Source organism: Pinus tabuliformis, chromosome 3_2 (assembly GCF_031772625.1).
Source record: "Pinus tabuliformis cultivar Carrire ecotype Pingquan chromosome 3_2, CPIR1, whole genome shotgun sequence".
NCBI lineage: Eukaryota > Viridiplantae > Streptophyta > Pinopsida > Pinales > Pinaceae > Pinus > Pinus tabuliformis.
This window is the reverse complement of record NC_142302.1, coordinates 50,569,106-50,583,560: the sequence shown is the minus strand read 5'-3', so window position 1 is coordinate 50,583,560 and position 14,455 is coordinate 50,569,106. Positions and strand designations below refer to the sequence as shown.

Genomic DNA, 14,455 nt, shown 5'->3' with positions numbered 1-14,455 from the left:
CATCTCCACCCACTTCCAGCTCTACATCGTCCTCCAGGTCACTGTTAGAAAAGACCTCAATGTAATGGGCCTTGCCTGTTGTGCATCTATGGCCTAGTGCCCATGGTTCCTAACAGGTGAAACACAACTTCCTCCTCTGGAGGTCCCTCCTGGTCTCCTCATCTAGCTGCCCTCGCCCCTGGTTGGCTCTCGATGGTGGAGCCCTCATGTCTCTTCCCCTCTGTTAGAATCCCTGTCTAGGTGGTAATGGTGCTCTGGCCCTGGGTAGGGCATCTTGTAGATCTCAGGCCCTGCCCATTGTGTCCTGCAAAGTAGTCGACCTGTTGGACCTCACCAATCCCTTCAACGCCTTTGCTAGCCCCTATACAAACATGAAGACCCCTTGGCCTCTGATAGATCAGGTACCATCACTGACAACCTCAAAAACTTTGAAATGTAGGCCTCAGCACTTCCCATCTGTTTGAGCCTTGTCAACTCCCCAAAATGCTCCTCCAAGTCTCTCCTCTCAAAACACTTTAGCACCCTCCTAGTGAACTCCTCGTAGGTTGCCACCCCGACATGCCTAATCGTGGTTAGCCCATGGAACCACCAGTCATGGGCTTCCCCTTCTAAATGTAAAGTGGCAATTTTAATTGCCTCTCCTTCCATCATCTGATTAAGCTGGAAGTAGACATCCAGCTTCTCAACCCATGCTTTCACTAAGCTCTTGGACGACCCATCGAAAGTTGGGAGGAACAATCTCCCCATTGTGCACTGTAAATCGGTGCCATGAGTGTAGCTCCCTCCACCTTCTCCTTTTCCCCTGTTATTACCTTTTAGCTGACAAAAGTCCCTGAAGGTAATGGCCTCTCTAAAGTCAGGCCCATAGGACTGATACTCAACAAAATAGTCCCCCATAGGCATCTCCTCTTGCCCTTGCGGCCCTCCAACACTAGATGCTATAAATGTAGGAATGGTGGACCTGGTTGGTATGCTGTGAATGAGGGGTGCGTTGGGGCCATGACCCCCTTGGTGATGCGAAGTACCAGAGCCCTCACCAATTTGGAATTCCCCTTGAATCCCTTTGCCCCTATTGTTACTGTAATTTTGTTGCCTCAGCTCCTCAATACCTTTGGACAAATCCTGCGCGACTTTGAGAAAATGTTGGGAAAACTCCTCCTCTTTACTCCTTCTGTCTCCCTCGTTATCTCCCATGTTTGGCCTTTTGACCTCTGTTTCAACAATCATTGGATTTGGTGTAATTGGTAGCTACCTCTCTCTACTTCTATACCTCTGCCTCCTGTAAGTTACGTTTTGTTGGTCTTCTGGTGTCATAGACTAATGCTGCTCCCCACAGGTTGAGACAAGGCTATGAGCTCTGATACCACTGTAATATCCCTAAGAAAATTTTACAATAATAAACAAAGCATGCATAGATAAAAACACACAGAAAATTTTCCCAAATATCAGAACACGAAATAGAGCCAAAAACTGTGTTGCTGAGCCATTTTATTGATAAAGCATGAGGTTACAATGGGTGCTTGGAAAGTATACACCTGGGCTTGCCCAAGTGATGAATATGAAACCCCCCAAGCATATTGGCTAAGCTCTCTTTGGCTCTGCGCTGAAATGCCCAGAAAATGAGTTGCTGGCTGTGAAGAATAGCTGCTAGGGCCTCCTCCGGTGCTCAGAAAATTCCGGGAGATTAACCTCAAGCTCTCCACAAATACCCACGAAGGAATTGCCGATTGCTGACTTCGGAATTTCGGCCCAATTTCCCTCAATGGCACTGCTGCTGGGTAATTCAACCCACTTGATAACCCTGCTGCTACAAGCCCCCAAAATGACTGCAATCACCAACAAATCTCCTCCTCGAACTCCTCCCCAAGTTTTAGCCCAAAATTCCCTTCTCTCCTCAACCCCCATGTGTGACACCTCCAAGAACTGCGCGCGCTGCTGCTGTTGTAGCTTCTCCACACTCACACTTCGCTACTCCCGGATCGAACTGGAAAGGATGAGACTCCCTCCTTGGGCTAGCACTCGAAGTCCATCGAAGCAAGGGGTGAGATTTCCACCTGGAAACCTCTTGTGCTCAACCGCACTCGCAGACTTGGCCTCAGCTCAAGCGTGCTAGTCTAAGAGAAAATTCAGATAATAATCAATGACCAAAATGAGTGCCTCCTCTTTTGTCAAAGAGCCTCCCAAATGCCCATGTGGGCCCAACTTCGACTTTCCCCCACCAATCTCCCTCCAATGAGTGTGTGTTTCCTTGTGGACCGCATTTCTCTATGGGTAGCCCCGACGTACCACTAGCAGCTCGATTTTTCTCCTCCTTCCTCTAATGTTTGGGCTCCCATTTTCCTCAAAAATTCATGTGGGACCTCTAAACCCACATTTCCTAAGTGTAAGTGCAAATTTATCCAAAATTGGGCAAAATTGATATTTCCCTTTAGATATTGCTAAGTGGGAATATCACAGCCTCCAAGAGGCTGCCGCAAGCCAAAGAAGGTTGCAGGCTAAGGAGGAGAGGCTACCGAGAGGATGGAAGGCTAGGAGAGTAAGAGAAGGTTCGACGAAGGCAGGGAAGGCCTTTTCAGGCCTCCGGCAAGAAGAAAAAGGGAGGCCAAGTGGCCTAGAGGTCACGACCAGGCCAACCAAGGCCAAAAAATGCCACGACAGGGGTAAAGGAGGAAGGTTGAGGCTTCTATCGGCCTGTGACTAAGCCTTAGGGCCTAGAAAAGGCTGACGCTAAGGATGGACAGCTAGGGCTATGGAGGACGCTGGGCCTAAAGGCCCTAAAAAATTTGAAACCCTCACCAAGATTTAGAATTTGCTTCAGATCTTCAGTTTTATTGCAAATTCTTCAATAGCTGATCCTGCAAAAAAATAATTCTAGAATCTAGATCTTAAGCTCAAGGGCCTAGATCTAGCTCTAATCCAACAATTCTTCTTGGATCTCACCTGCACAAATAAATTTACAAGTGCCCAAAACCCCAATATATACAAAAAATTCAAAACCCCAAACCCCAACTGCAAAACAAGGGTTAAAAAATAGAAATTATTTACAAAAATTTATTATACAAATGTACAATGCTTGAAAGATTTTGAGGAATAATTTTTTAAATAAAATATGACAATGGCTAGATGTATTTCAAAAAATAGGTGTTTAACCACAACCTTCGTGAAGTAGGAAAATCATATAAAATATTCGAAGTCCAAATAAGGTCAGCCTGTGCCCACAATTTGTGAACTTGGAGCCCAAGGGTTGGGGAAGTTGCAAACTCTATATATTTTCTCAAGAAAAATCATTAGAGCAATGAATCTGATTACCTAAGTTAAGCCCAAAACTTACCAATAGAATGTTCCTATCACATACAAATGAAATAATGATTCAGATAATATTAAAGCACAATATAGGAATGCACATACCACAGATCAATGAAACAAAGACACCATGAATTGTACCCCAAAGTCTTTTATTATGATATTCAAATATTCCCAGCGGGACAATGGCTTCACACCAGTGTTTACAAAATTACATCAGACCAGAGATCAAGATAAGATTAGATGTCTAATAGAAGCAAAATGCCTTCTGTTTATAGAGAAATTCCTCCAAGTGGAAAATAATGGCTAGTTGGCTTGATCCCCGTGAAATCTCGACCGCTAATAAATCCTTGATCAACTTTTAATCTCTGTCATTGAAAATAATTATTTTTGAGGAAATTTCGAATTTCTTATTTAAACCATTTTTTATTAGCTCAAAAATAATTATTTTGAGCTAATTTCCTAAAAAAAATTACTTTGACTTATCCACCAAAGTCCAAGGGTCCAAATTTTCTTGAAATTTCCAATATTCCCTAGGTGGGGGATCTCCAAAAATTAACTTCTTTTGAACCCACGAATATTTCCACTTGGAAAAATTAATTTCTCTAACATTTTAATTTCGAGTTGTCTTTAGTGCGACCTTTTGGAAGATTTTCTAGTGGGTTCTTCCGGTCTAATTTCTCTAAAATCCGGCAGGAATTTATTGAAATCACAAGCTTGATGGGTAACCCCTACACATTCGAAGTGCCCTAGGGGTTTTCCAAGGTGCTGAATCCATATATGCAATCAAAAAACTAGTTTAAATAACACAAATCAAGATTTCACCTCAAATTTTTGCCCCAGATTCCGGCACCGAAAAGTCCAAAAAGACACACTAAAGACAACTCCTTTTAATTTTGACTCTCAATTAATTAATTTTCTGGCTTAGGATTTAATTTTATTTTTGCCAGAAAAATTAATTAATTGATTCATGAGGGGATTAAATATTTTTTCCACCCTCAAATATTTTAGCCATAGTGTCTAAGTATGAAAGACCGTGCACTAAAATATTTTTTTTACATAAGATTTTACAAATTCAACCCTCAAAGGGGCAATACCCATTCACTATAGACCCTCAAAACATTTACCCAATTTTGCGACACAACATGATCTAGTAGACCAAGTGATTTGTAATGAAATAATTTAGCCAATTAGTTTAAATTATTTCCAAATCACTTTTACAATAGACTCGACTAAAACTCTAGGACTCACCTAAGACTTCGACGATAAATTCCACCCTAGCTTTGGGGTGAGGCTGGAGGGAAAAACTTTGTCGATCGTCCGTGTTTAGAAACACAGATAATCAGTGAGACGAAAAACCTCCTAGGATGAAATTGGTCACCAAAATAATATGCTTACCTTGGTTGTTACATACTTAAACGATCGTACTAGCATCATTTACATTACAAACTTGCAGAATGGGTTTACAATGACATAATAAACATCCAGCTGCTGATTCTGACTTTTAAAAAATTCCTTCAAGACTTTGGACCCTGCTTCCTTGTGAAAAGTTGAAAAAATGGGTGCAACAATGTCAACCCTAGAGAGCTTATAGCTCACACATGTGGGCTAATTAGGGCATAATTGCATAAGGCTAATGGGTTGGTTTGTAACCCAAGTACATTTAAGCATCAAACTTGTTTTAGGAGCTTTTGTAGGCTAATAATTAGTCCTAATCCTCATATAAATAGAGGATAGGTTCATTTGTATTGGATCATCATCACTTGTGACTATTTCGGCCCTCTTGGAGAATTTTAGCCTCTTGATTTCTTGTGGAGATGTGACTCTATGGTGTATTTTTCTATTTGAAGCTATTTCTTTGGCCTTGGAGATGTTACTTTAGAGCAATAAAGGCTTGTACATGCATTCTATCTTGTAATTGTGCCTTGGATTTGATAAATTTTTATTCTTGTGTCTAATGTATGGAATGATTTATTATCTAGGGTTTCTATTGTGTTAGTATATATTGAAAATCAATGCATAGAATTTAGATGATAACATTGTATGCATTACTCACTAGTAGAATGTGAATGGCAATCCCTTCGTGTATCTTTAAACTAGCTCTCCCAAGTGACTTTGTTCCCTCACAAAAGTAATAGTTAGGGTTTTGAAAGCTAGGGCTTCATTATTCCCTTACTCCTTACCAAGACAACATATTTTTCACTCCCATAGACTCCATCATCCCAAGGACTAGGCACTGGCCTTGTCACTTTGTTGATCATCCATCAAATTTAACACAAATCTGTTTTTCGCTCTCCTAATCTGAATTTCATCCCCTTAAGGTCAAGCCGCTAGCTAGGGCTAGGGCATGAAACTAGCTAGGGTTGAAGTCATTTGCTAATGGAAGGATTCAACATTGAGAGGAGTATTGGTTGCCTCAAAATCAACTCCATTAGGTGGCTAATCCATCCATTTCAAAGCAAAATCCTTTTGCCCTAGGTTAATCCTATGCTAGATAAAACCATAGTTTTGCCCTAGGCTTCAACCCGAGGCTTCTTAAAGAATTCTTGTTCCATTGGTTGCTGACATTCATTATTTGGAAGCCTTTTCATGGCTTTGGACTCTAGGTTAATCCATTTGGCTTGCTATCCATCAAATTCTAGATCATTTGTGCCCTAAATAGGCCTTATTAGAGGATGTGAATTGCCCTACATTTGTTGAGCCTTGTTCTTAGAGAGAGTTTCCCTCTATAAGCCCTTCTTGTCACCTTGATCATTGAACTTAACATATCTCTCATAAGTGACCTACTCTAGGGAAGCCTCGCTAGTGGTGAAAATCCACAAAAGAGCAAGAGGTAGTGGTGGTGGTGATAGTGGGCCACACCTCATCGCTGTCCTTTGGTCTAGTTTTTGCCTTGTAGGTTACCCCTTACAAGACCCATTAGATTTTGAGGCAACAAAGCTAAACCCTTCCTCCAAGTATTTGAGGAATAGAGATAGGTTTTTCTTTCCCTTAATCAACTGAGAATTTGAGAATCTAAATTTTAAGACCTAGGGTAAGTTAGTTTATTTTCCCTAATTTGTTTGGATTTAGAATCACTCGAAAGAAGCACTATAATAGTTTGTATCCTAGACTCCATATGCCCTAGATTGAGAAGGAAATTATATATCTCACTTGCAGTACTCTTCTAAAATATAAAGAAACATTTTTCTTTTTGTTTTATGATCAAATGGGGTTAAATTGCTACAATATCTTGTATTTCCAGCATTTAATGACTTGCTGATGAAAGCCCTAGGTTTAGATATTGCTTAAAAATGCATTAGATAGGCTAAATTGATGTTTTTCAAGCATTTTAAGCCATTTGTTGTTACATGCCTTATTATCCATCAAAATTTGTTGTAATTTTGTCCTTAGTTCACTCTCTAATTTATCCTTCATTTCACATATCTTTTACACAAATTTCATGCCTAAATTTATTTTTGTTATAAACTATTGTTTTGCTGCAATTTGCTGCTCAAAACCCTAGTTATAGAAGCCTTGGGTATTTTCTGGATTTGGTGTGTTTGAGAAACCTATTTGGGACTATTTAGGTCAACCATAGTCTTTATATTGACCCATATCTCCCTTGAACCCAAATATGGGATTCACTCCTTATCCACCTCAAACACTAGTTTGTCATATCTCTATCCAATGGATTTGTTTAGTAGGATCCTTAGGGGGCATTTAGCTTAATATCCTTGGGTTACTTGATCCCTGAGCCCTACCTCGGAAATCTACCATGTGTTGGATTTTGTCTTTCACTAAAGAGAGGGGAGTAGTTGTTGAGGTGACAAGGGTGACACCCCTGTGTGTTGCAACCTGTATATGTTACCTAGTGAGGCTTTATATTAGGTGCTATATTTTGGTATAACAGGTCCCTATTGGAAGTAACATTCCCTTACAAAAAAAGGAATTTTGTAACAATGTCCGCAAAAGGCAGATTTTTCTTTTCCTACATTCACCCCTATTCCTATCATCATAAGAAAAACTAAGAGGATCATCCATCAACAATGAATTTCCTCTGTCTAGTAGTGTTTATGTAGCTTATACATCAAAACTGTAAAGAAGAATATCATCATTAGAAAATCTGTAAGTGTAATTCATCATCAATGAATTTGCTATATATAGTAGAGTTTCTATAGCTTATACGTCAAAACAATAAAGTAAAATATCATGTAGTTAAACCCAAGTATCATGTATGAAATTAGATATATGCTGTTGTTGTAATTTTCCAAGAACCTCTATCCATTCCTAGTCCAATTTTGGATAAGCCATCCACCAACCTATTTCTATCCCTGTAGACGTAAGAAAAGGAAATATGTGAGAAGCCAGCATGTAGAGACTGTACAACATAAAACAAAGGCTGTATCATAAAATTCCTCAAAGCTGATTCCTTCCTCGTCCATTGTATAACTAGGAGTGAGTCACAACTATGAAGTGGAATGCATTCCTTCATTTTGTGCACTATGCTACTAGTGCAGTTCCTCTTATTCCTCCTACATCAGTGGTTCTTCTTTTTGGTTTTCAACATTCCTTGAGTTTTCCTCTTCAACAAGGAGAACCTCCACTAGCATTCTTTCAAAAACTTCTTATCTTTGGGAGAATATTGTACACTAGTTCAAGCACTCTCTTTTTAGCAAGGACATGGGTCTCTCTAAAGACCCCAACTACACTGGAACTAAGGATTGTTTTGTCCTTCACTAGAATGGTTGTACCCTAGCAACAACAGAAATTGGAGACAATTTTCTCTTAGCAAGGAGGAAATGATGAGACATATTCTAGTGAACATGTGTGAACATGTATTATATTTCTACTTTTATGTATCCTTATCTCTTCTAAGTGACTTAGTCTAAATCTCTCTCCCCCCCACTTTAGTGTATTTTATTGCAGACATTCTCTCTCTCCCCCCCACACACATACACATGCACACACACTCATGCATTCACACACAAATGAATGTACAAATATGTCAACAGTTCCAACAATCTCCTCTAATGCTTGCATACTTACTCTCTTGTGTTTTGTTGGTTTTGTACAATCTTCCTTCTATTTGTTGGTTTTGTACATATAGCAATTCCTCACTTGTTGATTAAGCTGGATTCTTTAAGACTTGTTACAATATAAGGAGTAAATTCTTTCTTCATATGAATTCTGTCAACATATTAGAAGTTCAAACAAAAGATGTAAAAATTCCAAGACTAATACAACCCTTAGCCCATTCCAAATCAAAAGTGGGAATCCATCCGCATGAATTTCATTACAGGGTTGCCTCATATGGGAGGGAAAAATACCTTTTTTGTGTTGGCCAATCAATAGACGAAGTATTCACATTTGATATTATTGGATAATGTTGACAAAGCCTTAGAGGTTGTTTGAATTGTTTATGCAGCACACCTATATGCTGTATGGGATTCCAAAGAATATTGTCAGTGATCATGACCCAACATTCATCAGAAAACTTTGGAAGGAGTTGCTTAGAATAGTTGGTACCATCTTCAATCCAAGTACTAGCTTTCATCCTCAAACAAATAGTCAAACAGAGATCAGTGTCAAAGGTACTTGAAAATTATGTTTCAGAACATCAAACTTCTTGGCCAAAATAGTTAGACTTCACAGGGAATGGGTGCAACACAACATACCACACATCCATTGGAATGTCCCCATTTAAGCCCTTCATAGTCAGGACCCACCTATGCTAGCTAATTTGATAATAGAAGACACTCAAGTGCCATTAGTTAGAGATTTACTGGAGGAAAGGCATCAAATAATGAAGTAGCAAAAGGGGAACCTCAAATTGGCCCAAGATAGAATGAAATCTCAACAAGGCCAGCACTGCAGTGGGTAGGAAGTTGAAGTAGGAGAATGGATCTTCCTGACAAAACCTTATAAGTCTCTCAAAGGTAAAAGGGTGGAGAAACTTCGGCCTATACTCTACGGAACTTAAAAGTTTCTGGCAAGAGTGAGATAGGTTGCATATACTCTTGAAATGACATGAGTCGTGAGTGTGTAACACCATTCATGTTTCATGCTTGAAAAAATTGGTAGGGAAAAATGTTACAATTTCAAATATATTTCCTTCCCTATATGATGGACATGTTCTTATGTTTCTAGAATGCATTTTGACAACTCAAAAGAAAAAGTCGAGTACTAAAGTAGTGCCACAATACCAGCTAAAGGATTTACCATTGGTGTATGCTACATGGGAAGTTCTCAAAAGACTGCAACAACCAGCACAACAATTTTTTTGGCACAATCGATTCAAAGAGGGGAGAGCGTTATGATGTTTAGAAAAAGTGGAGTACTAAGGTACTGCAACAATGCCAGCAGAAGGATTTACCTTCTGTGGATACTACGTGGGAAGGCCTTGAAAGACTGCAACAACCAGCACTACAATCTTCTTGGAGCAAAACAACTCAAAGAGGTGGGATGTTATGATGTTTAGGAATAGCCTGCTTACTTTAGTGTTAGCTATTGGTACTTTGCAAGGATTAGTACTTTGTGAGGATCACCAGAACTTTCAGCTTCATTTATAATTTCTGTTAGTTAATGGGCTTTATGTTAAAGAAAAGTAAGTCAATTAATTATATTGTGTATTAGTTAATAGATAGAGTTTTATGTAGAGTCTGATTTTCCACATATGTTAAATTATAAGGCTTACTTATGTAATAATATCAAGTTGTTAGGAATTCAGCTATTTTTGGACGATGGCCGAGATAATCACTCAAACTAGTAGTTAGATCTTACAACAAACTCCAATCTCTATAAAAGAGACAAACAATTGTAAGTGAACTGGAGATAATATTAAATGTGTTTTCAAATTCCATTGCTTATCATTTGTGCATCATAGTCTATATTTTTTATATGGCATCAGGGCAGGACTGGGCTTGACTCCCTACATGTAGGTCCCAGGAAAGTGAAATCCTATAAGGAGCATCCACTATAGGAGTAAATTAGTGTAGGAGAGTAGAAAGTTTTGTTGTGAATGTTCGTACAAATTTTCTGTTGGTATTCTGCTACCATAGTGTACTATGATCTGTTTGTAGTGATATATGGTAGTCAATAGCAGTACAGAAAATGCAGTGCAATAAGCACAAATATCTTATTTATATCAAAAGTCGTAAATAAAAAGACCCACTATTGAGATAAAAAACTAAAAACCTGCAACCTTATTCTATAACCCAAAATTGAAAGACTTGGTCCATTGGTTAAAAAGTTGGTTTACTAAACAGTAACAAGTTAGCCACCAAGTACAACAGCCCAAGGGAGTGCAACAAAATGCATATCAAAGACCTGTTTACTGGAGCCGAGCTAACGGCTGTTGGGATATAGATAGTTACAGTACGATATATATTATAAATAACCTAGGGGTACAATAAACTGCATATCAGTGACCTCTTCTCTGAAGCAAGGCCACCTGGCTACCCGGCTATTGAGAAATGGATAGTTGTAGTACTATATAATTAACTTGGGAGTGCAACAAAATGCATTGCAGAGACCCGTTTTGCTGGAGAATGGTCAACTAGCTGTTGGGAAATGAATAGGTACAGAACTATATAATGAACACTTCTTAGTATAAGAACTTGGTAAGGCCAACCACAATTTCTACTCCCAATATAGAATAGAATTGTAATAGCAATGGCCTATGTAGAAAGCTTAAGGGAATTAAAAGGAAAGATGATATTGGAGACAAAAATTCTCTAAAAACCGTGGGGAGAAATTGCAATGTCTGAAGTTTTGGTTAACACTTCATCCATCTTTTAAGGACCATAAGCTTGAAATGAAAAAAAATCATGGTGTTATGAATTGCAGGCTACTAGAAGCACCCGATTACAGAAACGAACAAAGTTCAAAGAGTCAACTAACAACAAATTACAAAAAAACTAGATATTGCTACCCACTTAGCATTAAGAGTTGCTTACAGAAACGAACAAGTTCAAAGAGTCAACTAACAACAAATTAAAAAAAAATCTAGATATTGCTCCCCACTTAGCAGCATTAAGAGTGAAGAGAAAGAAAGAAACTGACCAACAGCAGCACTGATATTGGTCCCTGTGACCTGATTCCTGCGAAGCTTGCGCTCAAGATGAGCTGCAATCCATATGGTTCCCAATGGGCCTTTTTTATCCAATAAAAACTGAGAGTAAAACATCATGCTGAGTTTATGCCAACGCAAGAATTCGAACTAAAAACTGCTCTGAGCCATATGATACAACTCACTAATCCATCCCAACATCAAAAGCTTCCAGGAGTTTTGAAATCTGGAGAGCCAATTGATCAATGCCAACCAATCCAAAGTAAGGTTAATCACTAGGAATTGTGAAACCCACTTGGCAATGCAACAATCACATACACAGTTGCAGAAAACAAGAAAAACAGATTAAAAAAGCCAATTTGGTCCATATCCCAACATATAAAATCCTAAGGTGGCAGACGCATTGCAGTATATACACAGAAATATATATTCGACTCCATGGCGGTGCTCTTCTACTAAAACAGCTGGGATGTTGATGCATGACTAGATGGTCATAAATACCCACAAATATAGATTTGCCCATTTCAATAACTAATCCCACTTGCACTTTGAACTGTGAGAGTGGAGGCTTGATGAAGAAGCTAGTCGGCAGACAGCAAACCTACGAAAGTTCTTTCGAAGTAGTGTTTGTCCACTTCGACGACAGTGTTTGTATTTTAATATGTATATTCACCATTTATGTCAATGACTGCGCGGGACTTCCTGTTATGCCACGTCAAGTGATGATGTGTCAATGCTCTATGAAGCAAAGCGAAACCCATGGAAAATGAGTTCGCTGTTTGGCATCCGATGAACATCCATTTCAAAGCAAATTTCAACACTTGGGTTTTCCATTTGGGCCTAGGCATTGGTCGCTCTGGTTTTTGTGGTTTCAAATAACAATGTGGTTTTTGGTTTTCGGTGATGAATTTTCTTCGTAGTTTTTCAAGGAGGGAAGAACTAACTTTTCTTGGGAAAAATAATCCCAAATTATTTTGGAAGGAACTTCAACCGAGAAAAAATACAAATTGGAAATAATATTACAGCTTCTAAATGGTTTGACTATGCAAGATAACTCTATGCACAGGTTCCCAAGGTTGACCCTCCCCCCTTGGTTGGCACTAATACTGAACTCTTCACGGTACAAGAGATAGAGATTGGTATCAAGAAGTTGGGTGTTGGAAAAGCAAAAGACTTAGCTGAACTCCAAGCAGAATATCTAAAGTGGGGCTCAAAGATTCTTGCACTTCACATTACAAAAATCTTCCACAACATCATACAACAAGGGCTCCCCACAAATTGGACAACTAGTCTGGCAATACCTCTTTTCAAGAGCGGTGACATCAATAATCCCTCCAATTATAGGACCATCATGATAAACCCTTTGTTTGCAAAGCTATTTGGAAGCATGCTAGAAAACAAAATTAGCAAGTGGGCAAAGGAAAGAGATAAGCATGCTAAAGGGCAAGCAGGTTTTAGACCTAAACATTCTACAGTTGATCATTGCAGAACTTTAAGGCATATCATTGAAAAAGATTGGGAGAAAAAGGAAGAAGTCTTTTGTTGCTTTGTTGATTGCAGAAAAGCGTTTGACTCGGTTCCTAGGGATAAACTTTGGCACAGAATGGAGGAACTTGAGGTTCCTAAACATTTGAGAGCAGTGGTGCATAGGTTGTATGAAGAGGTAAAAGTCAAAATTAGAACTTCAGCGGGCATTTCTAAAAGTTTTAGAAGCGATATCAAGGTCAAGCAAGGTTGCCCATTGTCTCCTACCCTTTTTGGTTTATATATCGACAAGCTTGAGGAGTGGTTAAATTCGCAAGGGGGTGATGGTATCTATTTGTGCAAGTTTGTTATAAGGCTTCTTTTGTATGCAGATGACCTTATTCTGATTGCTAAATCGGCTCTTGGTTTGCAAGAGCACTTACTATCCCTTGAGCATTTTTGTAAAAGTGTGGGGATGCAAGTCAATGTCAGCAAAACAAAAGTAGTGGTCTTCTCTAAGAAAAGAAAACATAACCAGCATAAGTTCTACTTTGAAGGCAACATTCTGGAAGAAGTTGCAGATTACAAATACCTTGGAATTGACTTCAACAAAAATCTAAGCTAGAATGGTTGTAGAAAGAAAAGAACTTTGGGGGGTTGGAAAGCATTTTATGCTTTTCAAAATAGGTGTAGAGAGGCAGAGTTATGGAACTGGAAAATCACTCAAACTCTTTTTGGGCTTCTAGTGATTCCGGTGATTCTCTATGGTTGTGAACTGTGGGCTAGCAGTGCCTCCAACATGCAGTGGAGACAAATTGAGAAAAATCAGAAGCGTTTGATTACAAACAAATTTAAGATTAAAAGTGCAGTTGCTTATGATATCTTGTTAAGTGAAACAGGGACTGCTCCTATTGAAGCGATTGCTATGGTGCAAGTCATAAGGTATTTAAAAAAAATTAAGCAAATGGAAGAGGGTAGATGGCCTAAGGTTGTCTTTAATGATAGATTGTGCAAAAGCAAAAAAACTTGGATGCAACAAAATAACAAATGGTTTAGTAAATGGGTATTTGCTTGAACGCGTGTCCCATAAACATCAACGAGATAAAAGCTTTTGTTATGGAAAAGTTCCACAAACGTACTTGGGATAAGGAGCTAGGAAGAAAGAAAAAAATTACTATATTGAAGTGTTTAATCCCACTCATAATCATCAACCAAAAGCATACATAGAGGCCAATATCTCTTGGAGAGCCAAAATTCTTATTGCTCAGTTAAGGACTAATTCTCATCAACTCCGTTGTGAAACAGGGCACTGGAAAAGGCCAAAGGAAGTGTGGGAGGAAAGGGTATGCATTTTTTGTTCTTCCGGAAAAGTGGAAACAGAAAAACATTTCATTTTAGAATGTGAGGCCTTCAAAGACAACAAGGAAAGTTATGCAGATATGCTGGCAGCTAGCTCTTGGGATAATCTATTTAGCGAGGGGTTTGTCGAGAAGCTGGGAGCATTTATTTTGAAGCTTCACAAAAAAAGGGTCGAATACATCAAGCAGATGAAGAAGCAATCTGTCCCATAGGCTATCTTTAGCCTCGTGGATGTTAAATAATTTCTTTCTTTCTTTCTTCTTCTATGGATTATTAACA

The 14,455-nt window shown here is 38.9% G+C and overlaps 1 protein-coding gene across 9 annotated transcripts in view; it reads right to left on the bottom strand.

Moving 5' to 3' along the window:
• LOC149179749 (sister chromatid cohesion 1 protein 4-like) overlaps window positions 1-11,831 on the bottom strand; it is a 174,484-nt gene extending 162,653 nt beyond the window's left edge. For 7 of the 9 annotated variants that reach the window (XM_089415788.1, XM_089415794.1, XM_089415790.1 and 4 more), the window contains exon 1: window positions 11,347-11,831. In XM_089415788.1, the coding sequence (XP_089271914.1) occupies window positions 11,347-11,473 (127 nt within the window). In that variant the 5' untranslated portion in view covers window positions 11,474-11,831. The remainder of the gene's footprint in view (window positions 1-11,346) is intronic. The other 2 variants (XM_089415796.1, XM_089415797.1) reach the window with 1 other exon arrangement.
• Window positions 11,832-14,455: the final 2,624 nt, after the last annotated feature.